The sequence below is a fragment of the Salvia miltiorrhiza genome, chromosome 5, assembly GCF_028751815.1.
Source record: "Salvia miltiorrhiza cultivar Shanhuang (shh) chromosome 5, IMPLAD_Smil_shh, whole genome shotgun sequence".
Classification (NCBI taxonomy): domain Eukaryota; kingdom Viridiplantae; phylum Streptophyta; class Magnoliopsida; order Lamiales; family Lamiaceae; genus Salvia; species Salvia miltiorrhiza.
In genome coordinates, this window is record NC_080391.1 from 26,491,078 (window position 1) to 26,515,457 (window position 24,380).

At 36.3% G+C, this 24,380-nt stretch overlaps 2 protein-coding genes and 1 non-coding gene across 7 annotated transcripts; 2 read left to right on the forward strand and 1 right to left on the reverse strand.

The window, feature by feature from the left end:
• The first annotated feature begins 1,025 nt into the window (after positions 1-1,025).
• On the forward strand, positions 1,026-5,858 carry LOC131024290 (YTH domain-containing protein ECT4). 2 transcript variants are annotated; one of them, XM_057953805.1, is made up of 8 exons: positions 1,026-1,440; positions 2,232-2,296; positions 2,469-2,610; positions 2,713-2,786; positions 2,867-3,337; positions 3,453-3,986; positions 4,127-4,339; positions 4,790-5,858. In XM_057953805.1, the coding sequence occupies exons 2-8, from the start codon at positions 2,249-2,251 to the stop codon at positions 5,408-5,410; spliced, it is 2,103 nt and encodes a 700-aa protein (XP_057809788.1). In that variant the 5' UTR covers positions 1,026-1,440; positions 2,232-2,248; the 3' UTR covers positions 5,411-5,858. The 2 variants fall into 2 exon arrangements, with proteins under 2 accessions (XP_057809788.1, XP_057809789.1); XM_057953806.1 differs by lacking the exon at positions 2,232-2,296 and having other exon boundaries at positions 1,060-1,440.
• A 9,740-nt stretch (positions 5,859-15,598) lies between these two features.
• LOC131025446 (protein CHROMOSOME TRANSMISSION FIDELITY 7) lies at positions 15,599-18,576 on the forward strand. 4 transcript variants are annotated; one of them, XM_057955234.1, is made up of 7 exons: positions 15,599-15,790; positions 15,863-16,074; positions 16,551-16,788; positions 16,897-16,986; positions 17,081-17,149; positions 17,410-17,750; positions 18,028-18,576. In XM_057955234.1, the coding sequence occupies exons 2-7, from the start codon at positions 15,932-15,934 to the stop codon at positions 18,164-18,166; spliced, it is 1,020 nt and encodes a 339-aa protein (XP_057811217.1). In that variant the 5' UTR covers positions 15,599-15,790; positions 15,863-15,931; the 3' UTR covers positions 18,167-18,576. The 4 variants fall into 4 exon arrangements, with proteins under 4 accessions (XP_057811217.1, XP_057811219.1, XP_057811216.1 ...); XM_057955236.1 differs by having other exon boundaries at positions 17,413-17,750; XM_057955233.1 differs by having other exon boundaries at positions 15,632-15,790; positions 15,852-16,074.
• Positions 18,577-23,947: 5,371 nt separating this feature from the next.
• LOC130987301 (small nucleolar RNA R71) lies at positions 23,948-24,054 on the reverse strand. The gene has a single exon (XR_009089690.1). It is a non-coding gene; the product is annotated as a small nucleolar RNA R71 (small nucleolar RNA).
• Between the last annotated feature and the right edge of the window lie 326 nt (positions 24,055-24,380).

Consider the following 24,380-nt stretch of genomic DNA (forward strand, 5'->3'; position numbering starts at 1 on the left):
CCCCACCACCCACCCCCAAGCCAAATTTTTTTTTTTTTTACTTCCCCTGCCTTGTCTACCCCCCAGACCCCCAACCCCACCCATCCCCCCACCCACCCCATGCCAATAATTTTTTTTTTTTACTCCCACTGCCCTGCCTACCCCCTGACCCCCGACCCTACCCCCCCACCCACCCCCAAGCCAAAAGGAACTTTTAAACACTTCCCCTAGGGTTTAGATATTCCATTTAGGGTTTAGATTATCCATTTAGGGTTTAGATGTTCCATTTAGGGTTTAGATTATCCATTTAGGGTTTAAATGTTCCATTTAGGGTTTAGATGATGCTGTTGTTTCTATATTTGTTCTGCATGTTTGGCACTTATGGCACTATTAGTGCCATAAGTGCTAAAAAGACCATTTTACTTTATTTTATTTTGGATTTTCGTTGGCATTTATGGCACTAATAGTGCCATAAGTGCCATAAAATAAAATAATAAAGTAAAATTTTTTGGCTTGGGGGTGGGTGGGGTCGGGGGTCTGGGGGGTAGACAGGGCAGGGGGAGTAAAAAAAAATTTCGTTGGCACTTATGGCACTATTAGTGCCATAAGTGCCATAAAATAAAATAATAAAGTAAAAGTTTTTGGCTTGGGGGTGGGTGGGGTGGGTGGGGTCGGGGGTCTGGGGGGTAGACAGGGCAGGGGGAGTAAAAAAAAATTTCGTTGGCACTTATGGCACTTATAGTGCCATAAGTGCCATAAGTGCCTAACCCGACCCGCGTGCCTGATCCTACCCGGCACGCGACCCGCGCTCCTGACCCTACCCAGTCCGCCCAATTAAAGGCAAAAACGTCCCAAAGCTATAAAAATGGCCAAAATTTGTGTTTTTTCAATGTGTGACCATAAATTGTGTTTTATGCTTCATTTTGGCTACTTCAAAATTTTACTCTTATTTAAATACAAATTGAATTTGAATTCTAGAGTCATGACTCCATTAAATCATTTTGGAATCTTCTAAATAAGCCATGGACCAAGAGTTATGGCACTCATTTTTTTAGTAAAAGAAATAAAGGTTACTTGGAAATTAAGGTGGGAAAAGTTTGGTGTTGAGCAAAATTGAAACACATATTCTAGTAGTTTCTTTGCCCTAGAACTAGAACAGGATTCCTCTTTGTGCAGACGTAGTGCACCTTCTGCCACCCAATCTCTCTCTCTCTCTCTACATTTTTCAAGCTTTCATTCCTACGCACTCGACCGCCTTTTTTATTTTCTCTCTCTAGGGTTCTTTCTTAATCGCGTGGGCAAGGGGAAAAATAGAGACTACTGCAATTAATTCTCACAGATAGATTCTGGGATTTTCATACTCATGCTTCCAGAAATTAGAAATTCAATTCCGCCGTTCTCTACTTTGATCCTTCAGCTGCTTTCTCACTCTATCATGGATTAAATCTGCTCCTTTCTTCGGTGCGCTTCGCTTCTATCCCTATTTCTTATTACACGACTCTTCTTGCTTTTTTTCTTTGTTTGAAGATTCAGAGTTCTTGTGATTCCATTTCTTGTATAGGTGTATTCATGTATTCAGAATTTTCTTTCAATTCATGTTAATTTGTTTGTGCGGAAGTTTCTGTTTGGATCGTGTTTCTGTCGCTAGCTCTATTTAGGGGTAGGGGGGTTTGTGAGCGTTGACCTTGTTTCCTTTCTTGTAGATTGATTTAACTGCAAACTGTTGTTTTTTTATATTCCTTGTACAAGAAAAACGTGTTAATGGATTTTAGGGTTGACATGGGTGGTGCGGGTAGTGGATTCTCTTGTGAAGGGGGTTGTATATTTGGGTAATTGCAATAGGGTTGTCGAGCTCAAACTCATTGATTTTCCATTGCGCTCTACCTTCAGTAAGGTTGAGGGTAAATTATTTTTTTTGTTTGCTGTGCGTATCATGCTTCACATGAAAGGTATAATTATAATCCTATGTGTAAGAAATTGTAGCAACTAGCAACATTAAGGTCTGTCGCAGTATTGAATCAAAGTGCTTCTGACTTTGCTACCACTTGTGTAATCATTCATGTGTTGCAATCATTGGTGCATTATTTTCAATTCCTCCGGTGGTTGTATTTTTCTGTCATTTTGGGTCTTGTCATCGGATATGTGGTTTTCTTCTTGTCATCACACTTGCTTGCTATAATTAATGTTTTAAACCAAGGCTACCATCCTTTCTTGAGCTACCATGTCTTAAATATAGCAGTTTGTCTTTTTAGGAGTGGCAAGTCCTGGGATGGAAGTGTACGATGTTCCTGATCAAGGACTTGTTGATACTTATCTGGTAATTTTCGATAGTTGAGTTGGTCAATCTTCCTTTATGTCTGATCATATGTTCTAGTTCTCCATTTAGAGGGGGGTAGCCTTGTGCGTGCTTCTCCTGCCTCATTATTTTCATACACATTTTGGATATCATCGTTTCTTTTTTCTAATACGAATCATTTTGGATTCCATAGATTCAAGGTGCTGAGTCGAACCCACAGCCTACTGCTCAGTTTGAACTATACGGATCCATGTACAACGAGGGAGCACCTGACTATATTATTGACCAGGGCTTGTATTATCCTACTGGAAACAGCTATGGATACATCTGTACAGGTATAAGATACTACTTTAATATTCACTGATAGGGTGAGTTCGCAGTATTAGAAATGGTCTTAGGTTCCTTGACTCAAATGATGTTCCCTTTGTTTTTTGTAGGATATGAACCAACAATGGAATGGGAAGACCAGCGTAGGTTTTTTGGTCTAGACAATCAAGATATTCATTATACAGTGAGTATCTTACAGTTTAAGACACATTTTTGTACTTTCTTTGTAGTTTAAAGATATTAAATCTGGTTCTTTTCTTGCAGGTCGCAACAAATGAGAACACACCATATGTATATTATTCTCCCAATTATGGATATGGGCAGTCTCCTTTCAACCCATACAATCCTTATATTCCTGGTGCTGTGATAGGAGCTGATGGATCAATTATATCAACACAACAGTATTATGCCCTTCCCTCATACGAAAATTCTGTTACATCAGCGTCGTACCTGCCTGTAGTTTTCCAGCCAAGGCCTGATGCTGTTGCTAATGGGATTGTAGATTCCTTTATTGATACTGGTGGGTCGTATAACAAGGCCGATGGTCTAGGTTCTAAACACAATTTGGCTCTGAATACTCCTAATTCTTCATTGACCGCAATGGGTGATGCCTCTGGTAGAAGAAATTCCTTTGCGAAGATGTCTGAAGGTAGGGTTACTATGGGGATTGGCAAGCAGCATCCGTCAAGTATTACTTCTGGTAGTATTACAAGTCAAGCTGCACCGATTCACCAGGTTAGAATTTATTTTTTGTTTCATTGAACTGTTGTTTCTGTGAGGACAGTCTCTATGTTTTGGATTGTTATTGTACCCATTTCTTATACCTCTCCTGCCCATATTTTCTTTTTAGATTAGAGGCCCTCAAGGCATGGAGAACGGTTTACGTGGGAAAGCATCAGCTGTCAGTAGTCAGTTAAAGACTGCTTTTACTTCTGGAAATGGTTCATCTAATTTTGAATCGAGCAATTATTCCCATGCAGCTGTAAATAAAGTTAAGCCCAACATGCTCAGTGGGAGGGCTCTTGATGATGAAAGAGTTGGTCCTGATATATTGAACGACCAGAATAGAGAGTGTAGGACGAGCAAGTCAAAGAACCAACTGGTTGTTAAAGCCTATACAACAAGGGCTGGAAATCCTGATGCACAAGGAAATATCATTATCTCTAGAGATCAGTATAACAGAGTTGATTTTCCTGTGGAATATGCAAATGCAAAGTTTTTTGTAATCAAGTCATATAGTGAAGATGATGTGCATAAGAGTATCAAGTATAATGTGTGGTCTTCCACTCCCAATGGAAACAAGAAGCTTAATGCTGCATATGAAGATGCCAAGAGACTAGCTGCTGGAGACTCGAGAAGCTGCCCCATCTTCCTCTTCTTTTCTGTCAGTAACCATTTTCTCACATTATATTTAAAGCTGCTTGCTGATGATTTATTTTATATTTTCATGAGCTCGAGTATACTTTTTTCCGTTTATTCATGTACTAGTATTTACTGATGCTTTTTTCTCTTCATGAAAACAAGGTCAATGCGAGTGGCCAGTTCTGTGGTATTGCAGAAATGACTGGCCCAGTGGATTTCCACAGAGATATGGATTTCTGGCAGCAAGATAAATGGAGTGGAAGCTTTCCAGTAAAGTGGCACATCATAAAGGATTTGCCAAATCCAAATTTTAGGCACATCATATTGGAGAACAACGAGAACAAGCCAGTGACTAACAGCAGAGACACACAAGAGGTATTTACAGTTGTCTTTTTCATGTCCTATGTCTTTATTATGCATGTCTTGTTAAACACAAGTTTGCAACTGCCATTTATGTGGAGAAGATGTTCTTTTTTTTTTTGAGTCTCTTGTTTAAAGCTCCCATTTCGTCAAAAGTCCTATTGATGAAGAATATTAACTCCTGTTGCCCCCCTTCTTTTTTGGTCTTAGCAATAGGTGCAACCTTAGTATTTAGAATCTGCATTCCTGGCTTTTTGTATGATGAGTTAGTAGAAAAGAAGCCATATGTTTATAAACATATGTTAGGCTAGTCTGTTGTGCTGAACTGTGCATGGTTCGTGTGTTGTAATTAGAATTGCTTTACTGGAAGTGGATAACTGTTAATATACGACCCATATGTACTTTGGTTTAATTTTCTTTTTTAGGCATCAACTTGCCGTAAATTATGGTTTTGATGATTTGCAGATAAGCTTCAAGAAAGGCTTGGAGATGCTCAAAATATTCAAGGGCCATACGTCGAAGACATCCCTACTCGATGACTTCATGTACTATGAAAATAGACAGCGAATTTTGCAGGGAGAGAGAGCCAGGCTTTTTATAAAGAGCTATGAAAATCCATATCTTGTCCCATTATTGGATCCTCCTCGCAAGCTTCAGTCTGTTCATGATTTTCCTCCTATTAGCGATGCAAATGCTGCCAAACATGATACCAATAATTTGAGTACGGTGAACAAAAGCGAAGTTCCCTCAAGTGCTGTATCAACTTGCCTCACGAACGAACATGCTGACCCTAAAGGGCAAATTTCCTCGGGGACTAATCTGAACAATGTATCAAGTGTCCCTGGGAGCTGTAAAGGCTCAGCAGATGGAGTGCCGAACGCAGTTGATGAACTTAAAATTAGTGGATTGAACATACGTTCGGGTTCAGGCCGTACACTCCCTACAGTATCTAACAAAACGAATGGTGAGATGGTAAATGTTGTCACTATAGGGTCAATGCCCGTCAAAGTTGTGGATACTGAGTCTTCTGGTTTTTTGACTGTCGGAACAATTCCACTGGATCCAAGAACTCTCCTCCATGAGTAGGTGGGAGGGCCACAGTGCATAAGAGGAGGTTTATGACGTGTGAAGGTGGATTTGGATGGTTTGTCTATTTGTTTGAATAGTTGTTGACAAAGTCCCCGGGGAGCTCTGCATTTCTTGTATACTTGAGTGTATTATACTCGTCATGGCTTCTTTTGTTTTGGAACGTCGGTGGTAGCTCCTCCGAGGGCGGGACTCTTTCGTTTGGGTGAGAAGAAGGGAGAATTTTCATTTAACTAAATTGAAATGTTAAATACTGATGTTATTTTTTTTCCCTTTTCTTTAGGGGGAGTTGGGGGAGGGGAGGGACCTTGGTCTTACCTTAGGCTGAGGTTGCTGCTACTCTTTTATTTCCGTTTAACTCCTTGTTTTTTTTGCCGTTTGGCGTCATCTTTACAGAAGTTATATCCAGGAAAAAAAAAAGAAATTAAAAAATTTACGTTTATTCTCACTTAGATTGCTCCCATTTTGCGATGAAAGATTTGTTGCAAAGTTTACTGTTATTATTATTTTTATTATTTCGTTGAAGTAGTGATAGTGGGTCTTTTATGTTGCTGCTGAATCTGGTAGAGGTCCTGTTATATTTGATTTGTTGGTTGTTAACAGGTAGAGGAGAGTGGTAGGGGCTTGCTTGGGCTCCGCTTTTTGGTAAATACATGCATAAAAGTTATATTCATGGTAGAATTGATATATAGATAATAAAATAAAATAAAATAAAATTGGGATTCATATGTGATTATTTTGAAATGTTGGGATTATTTTGTAATTATGTTTATGTTGGAATATTATTATTAATTAGCTCAAAAGACGATATTTACCCAAAATAAAAATATTTCAAACCATGATTATGTCCCATCATTCCATGTTTATTTAACAAAAAGCAAGTCGTCCGATCAAACTAACAAGATGGGAATGGTGGGGCATATTCCTACATGTTTTAATGTGCTAAATTTCTATTCATCTTTCGTTCGAACTCATTGCACTACTGAGCACAATATGGCGAAGTAGCCAAAACACCAGGTGATTGGTACGGTGGAATGGAGGTGGGAATGGAACGGTGATTCCTACCTCCATTCCATTCCTATGTTTGGTATAGTTTTATTTTAGGAATCATTATTCTTAAGGAAATCACCATTCCTTTACATATAGGAATCATCATCCATTTCCTCCAATATGGTATTACCCATTCCATTCCATTTCAAATTCACTTAAATTTAGGTTTTGGCAAAATTACCCTTATATATTTTGCACCCCCATCCCCCACCCCACCTCACCCCTACTTACACCCGCCACACCCTCCCCCCCACCCTCCCAAATTTTTTTTTTTAATTTTTTTTAAGTTTTCTCACCACTCCACCCACTACCCCCACCTAGGGGTGGATCGGTACGGTATGCCGAAATTTTTTCGTCATACCGTATACCATACCGTAAATTGCGGTATGAGAATTTTCATACCGTTGCCGTACCATACTTTTCGGTATACCGAAGATAGGCTTACCGAAAATTTCGGTATGAGAATTTTCATACCGTTGTCGTACCGATAGTGCGGTATACCATACCTTACGGTATATCGAAATTATTGGTATATTAATATCAATATATGTAATATATAATACGTATATAGTTTTTTTATTATATACTCCCTCCGTCTCACAAAAACATGAACGTTTTTTCATTTTGGGGTGTCTCACAAAAACATGAACCTTTCCATTTTAGTACATCATGGCCCACCACTACTTTTCCTTAATTAATTCATTACTCTCATAACACCTTTTAAAGTGGGACCCATTTTCCACTTACTTTAACTCTCAACTAACATTTCTTAAAACTCGTGCATTTCTCTTTGTTCATGTTTTTGTGAGAGGAGGGAGTATAACATAATATATATGTAACCCTATAACTTTTAAAATTATTTTAGTACACTATAATTAAATTAAATTATCAACTTAGATAACAATGAAATTATATATATTATGTATCTAATACTTAATAAATAGTTATATTATTATTTATCTTTTTATGAGATATATTGTTAAATAATGCATTATATTATTTTTATTTATATTCAAGGATTTAATGAGTATTGAATAATAATTTAATGAAAATATAGTAAGTATTTCATTGTTTGATATTAATTGCTTTTATTTATATTAGAAAAATGACATAATTATATTTTTTTCCCTTAATTAAATGAATCAAATATTTTTGGTTCAGGTATTCAATTCAATTTTTTGATATTCAAATACAAAATTTTGTGATTAACTCGAATACAAATATGAACATTTTGTTTGATTTGATTAGTTATCAAATATGATTCAAAAATCATAATGCTCGATTAAGTATTTAAAAATAAAGAATAAAATAGATATAAAGTAAAATAAACAAAAAATTAATATTTACTTAAATAAAAATTAATATTAATCAAAGCATTAAAAACATTGATTTCAAATTCAATTCATACAAAAGTATTTCATATTTTGAATTAAATAGTAAGAAGTCAAATGAAATAGTAGGAAGTACTATTTCAATTTATATTGTTTAAAATATACTTGTAAAAAATTGAAACGGATATTTGATTCGATTCGAATATTCGCGAATTAGTGTACGAATCGAATATGAATAGCAAATAAAATTTGAAAGATATTCGAGTAACCATTAGAATATGCAATTATTTTTACGAATGTGAATCGAATTCAATAATATCCGCTTCAATTCGATTTATTTACTTTACATCCGTAGAATTAACTTATTCTAAAATTATAGTTATAGTCTACATATATAATATAACTATATAGCTCACACTTATATAGTTATATATTATAATTGACTATATATTGATATTCTAGTTTCATCAATAACCTAGTAGATCTTGTAATTATTGTTTGAGTTTTATATTTACTCAATTTATTTACTTTTCAAAATTTACTTATGACTTATTATTATCTAGTATTAGTTAATTTTTTATATAACATGAATGTAACTTATTCTAGAGATATAGTTATTCTAGAATTAGAATTATAGTATGTAGACATATAAATATAGATATATATGTAGCTCATACTTGTATAGTTATATAATATACTTGTATATTTTTCAAAGTCCTTTAGTTAAATAACATAGATGCAATTTATTTTATATGTATTCAATTTATTTACATGTTTTTAATTATTAATAAATATATATTTTATAAGTTGTCACTAATTTTTTAGTAATTATGATTTTTTTAATAATTTACCACTAATTAAATATATATATATATATATATATATATAATTTATATTGATGGTATACGGATTTTTTTGGTATATACCAAAACAACGGTATATACCGATACCGCGGTATATATCGTAGCATGGTATATACTGAAACAACGGTATATATCGGCATACCGCGGTATGAGGAAAATGATACCGTTGCCGTACCGAAAATTTTCGGTACGGTACAATACCGTACCGAAATTTCGGTATTTTTGGTATTTTTTCGGTACGGTAAGTGCGGTATACCGATTTTTCGGTATTTTGCTCCACCCTTACCCCCACCCCAAAAAAAATTTATTTTTTTTTTTAATTTTTCTCGCCACCCCCGCACCCCACCTACCCCTCCCTCCCCCCAATTTTTTTTTTTTTTGGTTTTTCTCCCCACCCCACCTGCCACCTACCCACCCACCCCACCTCTCAACATTTTATTTTTTTATTTTTTCTCGCCAACCCCCCCCCCCCCCCACCCACCCACCCAAAAAAAATTTAATTATTTTGTTAGTTTTTCTCGCCACCCCCACCCCCACCCCACCCCACCCCCCACCCATCCATCATGATGCAGAAATGCCACAAAGACACATGCCTCATTGGTATTGCAACTCAAGATCCAGTTTTTAGGGAAAAGTTTGCTGGTGAACCTGAACATGCAATTAAAAAAAAGGTAAATTTGGTATAAAATCATAATAAATTTATAAATTTTAGTTTTTCCCACAATCTTTCATTCTTGTTTCACAATTCATAATAAATCATTTTTTTGGAATTTTCCACTATGACAGATTTCGATCAAAAATTTAAATGACGTGGCAATACCATGTAATTACATGGAAATTATGTGACATGACAATCTAATTGCCCTCTGCGTTTTAACGGTGATTGATCCCGTTAGAGCTGCGCTTGGGGCGACTGTTAAAACGTAGAGACATTTTGCTTTAGTTTTGAAACGTTGAGGTAGTAAACAACGTCAACCCTGACGTTAGGGTGTTAAAGGCGATAGGGGTGTCAACGTTGAGGGGGAAAATGGTTCTTAACCCTTAAATATGCCACATCATTCAAGTTCGGCGCAACGTCATTTAAAAAATTCGCCGAAAAGTCACACTATGGGAAATTCCAAAAAAAGTGATTTATTATGTATGTTGAAATAAGAATGAAAGTTTGTGGGAAAAACCAAAATTTGAAAATTTATTATTGTTTTAAACCAAATTTACCCTAAAAAATTGGGAGGTAGGGGGGGGAGGTGTGGGGGTGGCGAGAAATTTTTTTAAAATAATTTTTTTTAGGGGGGAGGGGTGCATGTTTCTGTGTAGTAATATGCATGGAAAATAAGTCACCTTTTAAAAAAAAAAATTATTAATATTCAAATTTTTTTTCTTTCCGATTTTACCCCAAGGCAGATTTTGGTTTGTCCCTACAAATATAACACAAAATAGAGATTGAAGAGAGATGCAAAATAATGTCAATTTGATAAATTATGATGTAAATGTTAATTTAGTAAAACAAAATAATTCCATTCCATTGCTAGAATTTATTTTTAGATACCAATCATAGGAATGGAATCAAACAAAGAATTACAATTCCATTTCTTTTGTATTCCTTATGCATACCAAATAAAGGAATCACCAAGATTTGTTATTCATTTCCTCCCTTCATTTCATTCCTACTTCATTCCATTCCACCCTCATTCCACTCCATCATACCAATCACCTCCTTAGAGTTGCTCAAAAAAAGATGCGGCCAAGTAGCAAAAACTCCTTACTATCTCATATATACACAAAATAAACACATAGAGAGATGATTTAGAATATGACAAAAGGTATGCAGCCACATAACACAAAATAAACACACAGAGAGATTATTTAGAATATGATAACGATATGCAGCCACATAACTTAGACAGTGTTCGGCTAAGTTTACAAGCTCTTTAAAACAGCTTATAAGTTGTTTAATAGCTTATAAGCTCCTTCAAAGTGTTTGGCAAAAGAAACTCCTAAAGAGTTTATAAGCTGTAAAATTTATAAGCTCCCCAAAAAATAAGTTCATCTATCTCAACTTATTTTCTCATTTTCTTATAAGCAACACCAATTTTTAAAAAAATAATCCAATTATGATTTTTTATTTTCATTATATATTATTCTAATTTCTATATCTTTTCGATTTTCTCTCTCTAATAAAATTTTTATCTCTCTAACTAAGTGGAAAAGGGGTCCCACTCTATGATAACTAGAGATAAAAAGTAAAGGAATTGTGATAGAGTAGTGTACAAAAATAGAAATGTTCATATTTTTATGAGGCACCCCAAAACGGCAAAATATTTATGTTTTTGTGAGACGAATGAAGTATATGAAATTGATTCATCTCTTTAAAAAGATTGATTCATCTCTATAAAAAACCTTATCAAAAGATGTGGCATTACAAACTTATATATCGAGTTGATATATGACAAACATGTTGAAATTGTCACATGTCCAAATACATGTATATTATCGCAATAGATAATGTAAGACACATATATTCTCGCAACAGATAATGTAAGTGCGTACGATATATTGTATCATAGAATATAACTAAAACATTAAAGAACAGTACGCCAAGAATGGTTATTCAATTCGGTGATAAAACACTTATGTCTAGGGCTTGCCCAGAGAAAACGATCAATTATCTGAAGTTAAGATACACATTGCTTTACAATAAAACTCAATCTTACTTAGCCATTGTATCTCTCCAAAAACATCACCAACGGTGGACAATTGGAAGCAATACGACAACTAACTTCTTAGGCGTGAACACAACTCGTTCACCACCTAATCTCAACAAAGAACTCACCAATTGATTAGTGCAAGAAAACAAATCACGAACACAATCACTCAAGAACACAAAGAGCGATTTCACAAGATCACACGAAAAATAAGTATGACCTAACAAGACACGAAATATTTTAGAAATCAAGAGAATAAAAATGGGCGGTTGAATCTCGTTCTTCTCTTCACTTTATATAGATGGAGCATGTAGAAGTTCAACTTGATGAGAAATCATCAGGATAACGTTGCACGATCAATCTGATAATTATCCTCCAAGAATATGGAGTCCACACACATGCTGCTGATATCATTCGCAAGATTAGATAGTATGTAGAAGTATATCTAATGAATAATTCCACTCGAATAAGGAGTCTTGTGTTTATCCACAAGTTTATCATATCTTCAGAACGTGTATCACTTCATGTACCTAACTCCCGCATGTACATTCTACATAATTCCTAGTGATATATTTTTTTTCTTAGAACCTTAATTTTCTTATAAATTTATGAAAAATAAAATTCACAACGATAATAAAAACTAAACAAAAATCTAAAATAATACTAATGACATCAATTATTTCAATCTAATGATTATAATTCGATAAATTAAGCAAACTTAAAGTTAATAGAATCGTATTCAAATAAATAAAGCACCCATTTGTTTGAAACAATGGAGTTAGCAAAATAGACATTTACATCTCATACTACACTAATTAATTTTTTTTTTAAAAGGGCAAATTTGCGGTCACGCCAAATTGAGAGATGAATGATAATACGTACTAATTATATCATGAAGGGAAACATAAAAATAAATAATTTAAATGCATCCAACATGATGGCATACTAAAAACGTGACATGTGCCCCCAACGACCGTTGGGCCGATCGGGCTTTGGTGGGGTTTTGGAGCTTTTTGGCCCACCTATTGTTTTAATTATTATTTATTATTTACTTATATAATTATATATTTTAAAAATTAAAATAAAAACATCTTAATTTTTGAATTAGATATAAAAAATATTATATCTTGAATTAAATACGAAGTATAAGTTAATTATATATATATAATTAACTTATACTTCGTATTTAATAATTAAAATACATTCGTGGGACGGATGGAGTATATAATAATATTAACATACATATAATCTAAATTAATAAATTTTATTATTTATTTTATCTCGATAAAAATTAATCTTAATAAATATAATTAATAATTCATGTATATATATAATAAAATAAAATTTTATTATATATATACATGAATTATTAATTATATTTATTAAGATTAATTTTTATCGAGATAAAATAAATAATAAAATTTATTAATTTAGATTATATGTATGTTAATTTTTTTTTATCAGAAAAAGGCATATTAATAAAAAGGAGAACGGTACCAGCGGTACCAAATGCAGCTTACAAAAGAGAGCTAAAAAGCTTTGGTGAACATCATTCCAACAAGGATGGCTCCCAAGAAAAAAAACCAAAAATCTTATTCCAACTCCACATTCTAGTCTTAATCTCCATGATCAAGCTCTTAAACTCCCACACCTTATCTTCGAATCTACTATCATTCCTCGTTCTCCATATTACCCAAATTGTGCACATCCACAAGGCCTTTAAAAACTGAGTACTCTTCTTGCCATTTGCCAAAAACACAAAATAAGAGAAATGTTCGAGAATACCTTGCGGTCGAGCCCAACTGTATCCCATCCAGCTAAGAATATGATCCCATATCATTTCGGATTTTGGGCACTCAAAAAACAGATGAGTCGCCGACTCCTGCAGATAAAAACAAGCCACACAACTCTTCTCCACTTCTCCAACTAGAACATTTCTTCTAATTAGATTGTCACAAGTTGGAAGTCGGTTTCTGAAGACTCTCCATGCTGTCACTCACACTTTCTGAGGGGCTGGCGTATTCCACAAATCTGCATAAGACTTCATCTCCTCCGTTTCTGCCATTCTCTCATCTCTTTGCTCCCTAATTGCTTGATATGCAGATTTGGCGGTGTAGACTCATTCTTTTTGCGCTCTCCATATCCATTTGTCCACTGAGCCTTCAGAAGGATAGAAACCAGATATATGGCTAAGCAAAGATTGAGTAGCCTCAACCTCCCTGTCAAGAAGCTCGCTACTCCATTTGAGATTCCAAACCCATCTCCCATCTATCCATTCCCCCATTTCACATATATTCTCATTCTTTTTATTGCTGAGAAGAAAAAGACGTGGGAATAAGGATTTAAGAGGCTGCTCCCCCTTCCATGCATAAGACCAGAATTTAGTATTTCCTCCATTTCCTATCTTTCTTTTCAAATTTTCTCCAAACCATGATCCTGCTTCCCCAACTCCCAGAGCCACAATTTTCGGCCACCACCCTCCACCCACTCTCCGCCCTCCTCTCTCCAGCGTCCCTTCTTCTACCCATATCAATTCACCGAATAGTGACTTAATGACTCTAATCCACAAAGATCCATCATCCTCTAGGAATCTCCAAAGCCATTTCAAAATCAGAGCATTGTTAAACCATTCGATATTTTTCAAACCAAGTCCCCCTTCTCTTTTTGGGAGACAAACATCCTGCCATTTCACCCATGTGATCTGACTTCTAGATTCACCTCCTCCCCACAAAAATTTACCCAAAAGAGAGTTAATCATACTAACCGTAGCTTTTGGGATTGGGGAGAAGGATAGCTGATAGATGGGTATTGCCTGAAGCACCGCCTTTGCAAGGGTGATTCGGCCAGCAAACGAGAGGTTCTTGTCCCTTCATCCCTGCAACTTCTTCCTAACTTTTTCAACCAAATAATCCCATTCAACAATTTTGTTCCAATGTCCTCCGACCTTTATTCCCAGATAGTTGAATGGGATTGTGCCAACTGAGCAATTCAGAAAACCTGCCTTCTGTTGTAGACGTTGATCGTCTATCCCAATCCCCATGATGGAGCACTTATTGAAATTAACTGCCAAACCCGAAATCCACTGAAATAAACTCAAAACATGCTTGATTGTTTCCACGTTTCTATCATCATTGTCAAGAATAAAAATTGTATCATCCGCATATTGGAGATGTGACACCTTAACCTTCTCCTTCCCAATCTCCGCTGGGAACAGGAAACCCCTCTCCACCGCTCGTGTCACCAGTAGATGTAGGCCTTCCGCCACAAGTAAAAACAGGAATGGAGACAGGGGATCCCCCTGTCGGAGACCCCTCTCTAGCTTGAACTCGCCTGCTGGTGAACCATTTAAAAGAACATTCGCTGTTGTCGAAGACAGGCAGCCATTGATCCAACATCTCCATTTGGGGTCGAAATTAAATTTTTCCAGCATGATGTCAATGAAGTCCCACTCCACCGAGTCGTATGCTTTCACAAAATCGATTTTGAAAATCAATCTTTGTTTCCTCTTTTTCTTTGCTTCCGAAATTGCTTCATTCAAGACGATGACCCCATCTAAAATGTATCTGCCACTAATAAAAGCACTTTGATTATCCGAGATGATTGGATCCATCACTGCCTTCATTCTCTCCGCAAGAATTTTGGCTAAGATCTTATACAAGCTACCAATTAGAGATATTGGTCGAAATTCCTCGATTTTGCTTGCTTCTTCTTTCTTGGGTATGAGCACAATGAAGGATGGGTTGCCTCCTCAAGGTATCTTGCCATTTGAATGGAACTCGTTCATCACCTTAAGGAAGTCCATCTTGATAATCTCCCATGTTTTTTTCCAGAAATGAATATTAAAGCCATCCGGCCTGGACTCTTGTTTGCATCGCAACTCCAAATTGCTTTCTTTATTTCTACTTCTGAGAAGGGACGGATCAGCCAAGACTTATCTTCATTTGTGAGTTTCTTGGAGACAAAATCTGGAGAGAATGACGGTAAGACTCTGTTCTTTCTTCTAAAAAAAGTCTCGAAATAGCTTTTTCACCTTTTCCTTTAACTCCCTCGGATCCTCGATCCACTGATTCTGAAAATACTTATGTTAATATTAGTATTATTATTATTATATATATATTTATTATTAATTATATTTATTAAGATTAATGAATCTTTATATGGAATGTAATAGTTAATTAATTAATAAATGATAAAGATTATAATTGATAAATTATTAAAATTGGATAATTCTAAGCATGACACATAGATTAAGGTTTAATCTTTGAAGATTTTGTTATCTTGTTTTGTTAATTCACAGAATCAAAAAATCGTTCGTGAGCTCTCGTCAGAAATGAAATGTCAGAAATTGCCCTAACTTTCCCGCTCCACTCCCTCGCGACCGGCCGGTGAAGCTCACCGGTAGCAGACCATTGTCCGGCAACTGTTGCTAGAGAGGTAAGGGATTTGATTTTCTCTTATCTAGATCTCTTTCTTTCTCTCACTATATCTCACATAGCCCTCGCCCAGCTTTGAGTCGCTGCCACCGTGCCCTGGACAAATCATAGTCATCCAAACGAATTCCGCAAATCGGCGGAGATGCAGCCAAAGATTAACGCCTTCTTCAAGCCGTCGCCTTCTCACTTACTGGAATCGTCTCCATTTTCCGTTGTTGCAGGAGAATCAACCGCAGAACAGGAAACCGACGTCTCCTATAAACGCGCGCGTTCAGATCCAGAAGTGTAATTCTCGTCGTTTTCTTATCTATCGCTTGAATTGATCTCGTCTTAGTACATATTTCGATTAATCTGTTGTTTGTGTAACTGCGTAATAGATTGCTTCAATTTTCAGGATATATCATATATGTGTTTGTTACCTTGTTACTGGTTAACCTTTTGGGGGATTGGGGAAGTGAATGAGTGCTTGAATGCTTTTATGAGTTGGAATTTCAGATTTATGTACTATGCAGAAATTTTAGTTCGATCTGAGTAGCTTTTTCTCTCTTGCAGTTTTAGTATATTTATTCTCTGTGTTAGGTTTTATTGGGCAGGTAGTTATCTTTGAACTTTTAGACTGAAGATGTTAAGCAATGCCCACTATGATTAACAAAAATGTGGATCAATATATTGATTTATTTACTTTTCGTATGTTTCATGCTGTTGATACTTTCTTGACTATGTCGATGCTGAACATTTTCAATTGATTGTGGATTGAATAGAGAAACATCCAATGGACATGATCTTGAGGACAAGCTTCCCAAATTGGAGCAAGGCAAGAGTTGCAAAATTCTGAATAAGAAGAGAAAGTACGCACAGCTATTCTTGGAAGTTGGACAGTCGGATTTTCTATTTCATACATGTAAAGTGTGTAGTTTCAAGTATGCTCCTGGTGATGAAGTTGATGAAAAGGTCCACAAAACAATTCACAAGAACTACACCCTTGGATTACCTTTTAAGGTTGTAATTTGTGTTTTCTTTTCATATATTGTTTGTTAGTTAAATCAATGCTATATTCTAGTCTTCTAAGTTTGTGTTTTATAAATGAAATATTTATTTTACTTTAAGGGTTGGCGCAATGAAAGAGTTATAGATGAACTAGACAAGGGGCGCATAATCTTGGTGCAAGATGGTGATCCTCCTGCTCAGTTAAAAAAGGTACTGGATGGTTAAAGAGCTTTATATTTGATGAACATCTTTGTTTCACCCTTCTTTTCGGGGAGATCTAATGGTTGATTTAGTATAAATGCAGGTTGAGGATGTTGTGCAGATGATTGAAACAGAGCTTGGAGAGGGGTGGATACTTAATAAGCAGTGTAAGGTATCCAAAATATATGATACTCTTCGATACTTTAATTCTTCATGATGTTCAGAATTGGTTATTGCGCAACCATCAAGAATAGTAATGGCTCTTTTATTAATTTATCTTTCCTTTACCCCAAAAATCAAATTCCTCAATTTTCTTCTCCTTGCTAACTTCTACTTGAAAATTAGAATCTTAAACATCTTATACGATTGTGAATTAACTTCATGGCTCCTAGTTTGCAAGTAGCATGAGAACTTATGCATTTTGCATGATAGCAGGTATATCTATTTATTTCATCACAAAGAGTATCCGGATGTCTTGTTGCCGAGCCAATAAAAAAGGCCTACAAGTTACTCTCAAGCTCATTGGTTGAAAAAAGTAACCTTCCTGCCAAGGAAAAAATGAGGACCTCTTCCACTCTTCAATTTGGTGGTGTTTGTCTCCAGAGGGAAGTCATAAAAAGGGAACATGTCAAACATCCAGAAGAAGGAACCCATGATGGAACGATTCTGTGCAAAAATGAGGCTGTACCAGCTCTTTGCGGTATTAGAGCCATTTGGGTCTCTCCTTCTAACAGGAGGAAGAACATAGCTAGAAGTTTGCTTGATGCGGCAAGGTAACTTTATTTTTCATTCAGTTCTCATGCTATTGTTTCTTCTCATTAGGTGCCTATCGATTGAATTAGTTAAAATGAAAAGTATCATTATCTCAAGTTTCTATAGAAGAAAACAAGTTACCTAATCAAAAGTAAGGGTGATTTTTTTGCTTTTACACCTTAAAGAAGCTGATTGAAATGACCAAATGTTCAAGATGTTGAAATTCTATTTATTAGCTCTTGATTCTTAAGAGTTAAGAGCCATAATTTGATATGATATTATTTTCTGTTGCTATAGGAATAGTTTCTGCACAGGCATGATTCTCAACCATACAGAATTAGCATTTTCTCAACCAACCACGCTTGGGAAAGCTTTGATGTCCAGCTACACAAAAACAAATTCTTTCTTGGTCTACACTACAGTTAATATGGACTAAAGGTCATCCACAATTTCTTTTTACATTAAAGATCCATTTAAATGCTTCTTCTAAATCTAGTCTTGCTACTTCCCTTTTAAGTTATGCTTCCAAATTTTTGTTATATGGTCCTAATATTCAACTGAACAAGGTAGATAGATCCTTTGAATGTTAAAATCTCCTGATTTATGATAGTTGGGAATATCTGTTTGAAATAGTATATCGTGTTTGGTCAGGTATTGTCTTTAGAATTCCTTGGACCTCTGACTTGTTACTGTAGTTTGTGTTGATCCCTTGTAATTCTTCAACTGATTTATACCGAAATTGAACAATATTTAGATGTGTAATGCAGTGTAAAAAGATCCTGTGTTAATATCCTGATTTTTGTACCTAAAGTAAATTCCAAAGCAATTGATGAGCAATTTCTGACAGCTTATTTATGTTCGAATTGTCTTTAGATTTGGAGAGGTGATCGTAAACTTGTCTTCTCTCAGTTTTGCTACTTATATAACTATTTGTTGTGTGAGAGTGAGACATATTGAGATCGGGATCGAAGTCATATATCTATAATTTTATTATATTAACACAAATTTGTGTACAACCGGTTGTAACGTACAACCCTGTGTTGATCCGCACCCATAATAATATTTATACGATTCGGGTCAGGATGCGGATTCAAATGAAGGTGCGGGTTAGGATCTATGTGTAGGTGTAACTCGGTTGTATGGTACAATCTGTTGAACCCAAGACGTGCTCTTATATTAATACTCAATCCGTCCATGAAAAAACTTTCTACTTTTCTTTTTTGAAACGTCCACGAAAGAATTTCATACCTATTTTTGGATTATACCCCACTGCTTACTTTTACTTTTTCACCACTCAATAGTAATAACATTTTTTTACCACTCATAATACTTTCAATAACCTTTTATCCACTTTCAATTATTCAATAATTTTTTTCTTGAAATTTGTGTCATTCTCTCTTAAGAAGTTCTTTCATAGACAGAGGGAATAGTAGACTACCCATGATTGTCTATTGAAAGTTTGAAACAGAGGAGTAATTTTTCTTTATAACTAGCACGACGACGAAATCAAAGTTAAATGATATGTTTAAATAAATAAATATAAATATTAAACAGAAAAATATAATAAATGCAAAATATAGTTTAAAAATAAAATACTAATTACTCAATAAAATTCTAAATTTAAAAACATAATTTTCAATTATGTATAAAGTGTAATGATAATTAAAATTATTAAATTATTTGATAATGAAAATTACACATTATTGTATTTCTCATAATAATAATAAATGAATATTTTCACACACAAACATAAATAAAAAGTTGTAAAATTTTAACAAAGAGAAAGAAAATAAAATATTTTAAAATTTTAATAACCTATTAGTTTTAAATTCATTTTTTATAATTTTTATATCATATTAAAGATCTTCTGACAAACTTAAACTTAAGATGCACATTGAATATATATTGTTTTTTTATAAATTAAATTTGACAATGTTTAGAAGAGAATTAAAATTATAAAAAGAAAAGTGAAAAAAAAACTATTAAAAAAATTGACAGAAGAAGAGAGAAAAAATAGAGGGAAAAAATGAAGCGAAAAAACTCCTCTTTTATTTATTTATAAAATAAAAACTCAAAAGAAAAGAGTAATAAAAATAATTGCAGTCTTGCATAATAAAATGTACTCCCTCCGTCCCGCTATTCAAGTCCCATTTTCCTTTTTGGGTTGTCCCACCGATAATGTCCCGTTTCCTAAAAAGGAAATAATAAGGGGATGCTTAACATTAAATGAGATCACTAATTATTCAACTAATAAACCCTTAATTAATTGATTTCCCCTCTATTCTCTATCTCTCTCTTTCTCTCTCTTTCTCTCGTCTCTCTCTCTGCGCCTGTGTCTCCACCGCCGTCGTCTGCTCGTCGCCGGAGGAAGCCTTCTCCTCCACCTTCACCGCCCTAGCCGTCTTCTCCTCCACTTGCCTTTCCCCTGCTCGTCGTCGGAGGAAGCCGCCCTTCGCCCTTCGCCCTCACCTGCCGCCCCCGCCGGATCTGTCCTTCGCCCCCGCCGGATCTGTCAAGGGAGGAAGCCGCCCTTCGCCCTTCGCCCTCACCTGCCGCCCCCGCCGGATCTGTCCTTCGCCCTTCGCCGGATCTGTCCTTCACCCCCGCCGGATCTGTTAAGGAAGGAAGCCGCCCTTCGCCCTTCGCCCTCACTTGCCGGATCTGTCCCTTGGCTGAGCGACAGCAATTCTCGTCGCCGCCCTTTTCCTCCCTCTGATCTCCTCCGCCTCCGCCTCTCACCTCTGATCTCCCCTAACCCTCTGCAAAACCATAACCCCTAATTTGGGTTGCAGATTTGGTTGGGGGAAATCGTTTGATTTCTAAGTTCGATTTGGGTGGGGTTGTGGTGATTTACCGGCGGTGGTGTGGTGGTACAGGCGGTGGTGCGGTGGTGATTTACCGGCGGTGGTGCGGTGGTACAGGCGGTGGTGCGGTGGTGATTTACCGGCGGTGGTGCGGTGGTGGTGCAGGCGGTGGTGCGGTGCTTAATTAAACTAACATTAAGTTTTTTGAAGACACAATTTAACTCTTAATTTTAGTCTCCTTAATCTCCGTGCCGAAAAGAAACGAGACTTAAATAGCGGGACGGAGGGAGTACATAATTTTCATGATTTCACAAAATATTTTATGCTAATAACAAAAAAAAAATGATAAACTAACTCCCTTGATAAAATAAGAGATAGAAAGGGATTAATTTTAAAAAATTTAATTTGAATATTTTTTTATTTTAAATTTATTTTTTATATATTATAAATCAAATTAAAGCTTGTCATGATATTTAATTTGATATGCATATTGAATTTTTTAATTAACCAAACTGTATTTTAGAAAAAACAAAAATTCTAAAAGTAAAAAAAAATTAAAGAAAAGAAAATAAAAATTGAAAACACGCAAAGAAAAAAAAGAAAAATAGAGAGAGAGGGAGAATGACGGCTAGGTAGTTAAATAGGGAGAGAATAATGGGCTAAATAGATAGAATAATGGGAGAGAGAAAATTTGGCGGTAAAAAGTTACCGTTGTACTGATCCATAAGTGAGAATGTAATTTTCTTTTGGGTAAATGTCATTTTATATCCTATTGTTTGGTCGAATTATCGATTATGTCCCAACTTTTCGATAATATATAATTGGTACCCAACCTATAAATATTTTTTTAATTGTGTCCCGTTAAAATTTTCCGGCGCCCGAAAAATGACGTGGAATGCCGTAAGTTTATTAGGTGGATTTATTGATCCACTTGGAATTTACAACATTATTAAACTGTTAAAAAACAAAAAACAAATACCTTTATTCTACCATTTACCCTAATACCGAATTCATTCCAATCGAAAAAAATATCCAAAGTATAGAATAGAATTATCCCTCTTCAGTGCTTGCAATTGAAGAAGAAAGAACAAATTGAAGAAAAATCCCAAATCATTCCGGTCGATGTGCCATACATTTGCGAAGATTTGAATCGTCTCTGGCCATGAATAATTATACGGGTGACAAACATGGTTTTCGTACCTCAATTCCACATGTTTTGTTGCCATTTCCCTTCATATTTTGATTGCTAATATGTGTTTGTATCCCAATTTTGAGTTTTGTTGAGTTTTGATGCTTGGTGTATCTTTTGGAGTGATTTCAGGAAAAATCAAAGATTAATTGGACGATTTTGAAGACATGAGATTGGAGTACGCCTCGAGAGGAATCCGTGAGCGCAAACGGCGACCAAATCCGAGTTCGGACGAGGGAGAACGGAGCCGAACAAGCGGACTGCGCATAAAGCCCAGGACCCCGCGGTCCGGGCCGCGGCCACGGGCCCGACCGCGGTCCTCTGCTCAGAAATTGCCCAGTAAGCCGCGGTCCGGGCCGCGGCCGCGGGCCTCTGCTCCAGAGCAGTCCAGAACGTTTTTGGCAATCACCCGCGGTCCGAGCCGCGGCCGCGGGCCTCGACCGCGGTCTCCTCTCATTTTGGCCGCGTTCTTGACCGCGGTTCATGCCGTGGTCGCGGGAAAAAGGCGGGATTGCCCCCTTTGGTGGGCCCAGACGTGATTTTTGCCCCAAAACCCCCTTTTCCCCCTTTTTTCTCATATCATTCACCCTCTCCAACATTCAATACATTCCTACCTCCATACCCAAGCCCTAGCTTCCATAACTACACTCAACCCCCATTAATACTCCTTGTTACCCATTTGAAGAAGGCATTGAAGAGGAGAGAGGATTGAAGCAAGCTTTTCAATAGGATTTGTTCATTCTTTCTCTCTCTTTCATTTATGTTTCTCTTTTTATTGGGTATGTTATTGTTGAACATGATAGGCTAATTTCTCTTTGATTTGGGGATTAGGCTAGATGATTATTGTAATGGATTGATTATTTGTGCTCAATATAAATCTTGTTTGTTCCTTTGCACATTATCTTTTCAAACCCTTGCTTTATTTCTTGTATGGTTTGTTGGCCACATTCTATGCATTCCTAATTTGCAATTTGAATCGGGAAAGAATAATTGCAATAGATAAGGTGTTTGAAACATATCAATTCGATAACCGGGAGGTTGAGAGTTGGGTGAGAGTATGTTGATCTTTGTGTGCTTTTGGGAGTTATAGGTTAGAAGTTGACCGGGGACGGCAACTATGACCCGTAATCTACCGTTCTAGTCGTCCGGGAGGGGGCTAGAACTAGTTGGGAGATCACTCTAGATAATTAGGATCGTCAAGATTAGTATTGAGCTATAATTGAAGTCCTTTGCTTAACCATCGATGCCTAGTCCCTAAATCGTCTTAATCATTACATTAGTCCACGTTGCTTACTTGTTTTCATTTGTCTTTGCACTTGTTAAGTATTTAGTTAGATAATCAAACCAATCACTCCATCGTTTAATCTAAATAGTCTAGTAAAATGAATTAGGATAATCACTAGATTGAACTACTAATCCTTGTGGGATACGACCTTGCTTCCATATATTACAACTACCCGTATACTTGCGGCGTGGTGAAAATATTAGCGAACAAGTTTTTGGCGCCGTTGCCGGGGATTAGTTTAGTTTGATTACTTGTGATATTTTGAATCATTGTGCTTAACTACTTTGGACATTTTACTTGCTTTATTTTTATTTTCAATTTTAAGATTGTGTCTTGACTCTTTGTTTCTTTTTGGTTGGTAGGTAGTGTATGAACACAAGGTCTAAGGGTGCACCTCTTATACCCATTGACCTTGAGGTTGAAGCATTTTGCCGGCACAACAAAGCAAGAGCAAGAAGAGAGAAATAAATGGAGGGAAACATGACGGAAAATCAAGAATTGATCCTCCAACTCCAAAGACAATTAGAGGCTATGCAAGGGCGTATCAATGAGCAAGAGGCTCAAAGGAATGCACCACAACCACCACCTATTAGCAATATGTTCCAACCCGTGGTCCAACAAGGGGGAGTGCATGCCCCAAGAATCAATGCCAACAATTTTGAACTCAAGGCGAGTCTCATTAACATGGTGCAACAAAATCAATTTGCCGGTCTTTCTCAAGATGACCCGAATGGACATCTCGGCAATTTCTTGGAAATATGCGATACTATCAAGATAAATGGAGTCCCGGAGGATGCCATTCGACTCCGACTCTTTCCCTTCTCACTAAGGGTCATGGCCAAGACATGGTATCAATCTTTGGAGATTGGTTCCATCACTACATGGGAGAAAATGACTCAAAAGTTCCTTATCAAGTTCTTCCCTCCAAGTAAGACAATGAAGATGAAGAAGGACATTGTCCAATTTCATCAATTCGATGGAGAGACCTTCTATGAAGCTTGGGAGAGATTCAAAGAGATGATAAGGAAGTGTCCCAACCATGGTTTGGATCAAAACACCATTATTTGCTCATTCTATATCGGGTGTAGTGGTGAGATGCAAAGAGACATGAATGCATCGGCCAATGGAGCATTGTTGGAGAAGAGCCACGAGGAGGCCGCCCACATCATTGAAAATTTAGCCGCAAATAGCTACCAATTTTCGGGGGAGAGGACTATTTTGAAGAAGGTGGCGGCTACAACAAGCTCGGATCCGATAGCTCTTTTGACGGCTCAATTGACCGCTATGAATAGCAAAATTGATGCTATGTCCACATCAAAGCCGGAGCCTATAGTGGAGGAACGGACCAATATTGAGGATGTGAACTACATTA

Bases quoted from the DNA above. Each gene is read 5' to 3' on its own strand.
- LOC131025446 (XM_057955234.1), top strand. From the start codon at position 15,932: ATGCAGCCAAAGATTAACGCCTTCTTCAAGCCGTCGCCTTCTCACTTA. The intron at 16,789-16,896 runs GTTGTAATTTGT...TTTTACTTTAAG, and splicing joins CCCTTGGATTACCTTTTAAG to GGTTGGCGCAATGAAAGAGT. The intron at 17,751-18,027 runs GTAACTTTATTT...CTGTTGCTATAG, and splicing joins AGTTTGCTTGATGCGGCAAG to GAATAGTTTCTGCACAGGCA.
- LOC131024290 (XM_057953805.1), top strand. From the start codon at position 2,249: ATGGAAGTGTACGATGTTCCTGATCAAGGACTTGTTGATACTTATCTG. The intron at 2,611-2,712 runs GTATAAGATACT...TGTTTTTTGTAG, and splicing joins CTATGGATACATCTGTACAG to GATATGAACCAACAATGGAA. The intron at 3,987-4,126 runs GTCAGTAACCAT...CATGAAAACAAG, and splicing joins CCATCTTCCTCTTCTTTTCT to GTCAATGCGAGTGGCCAGTT.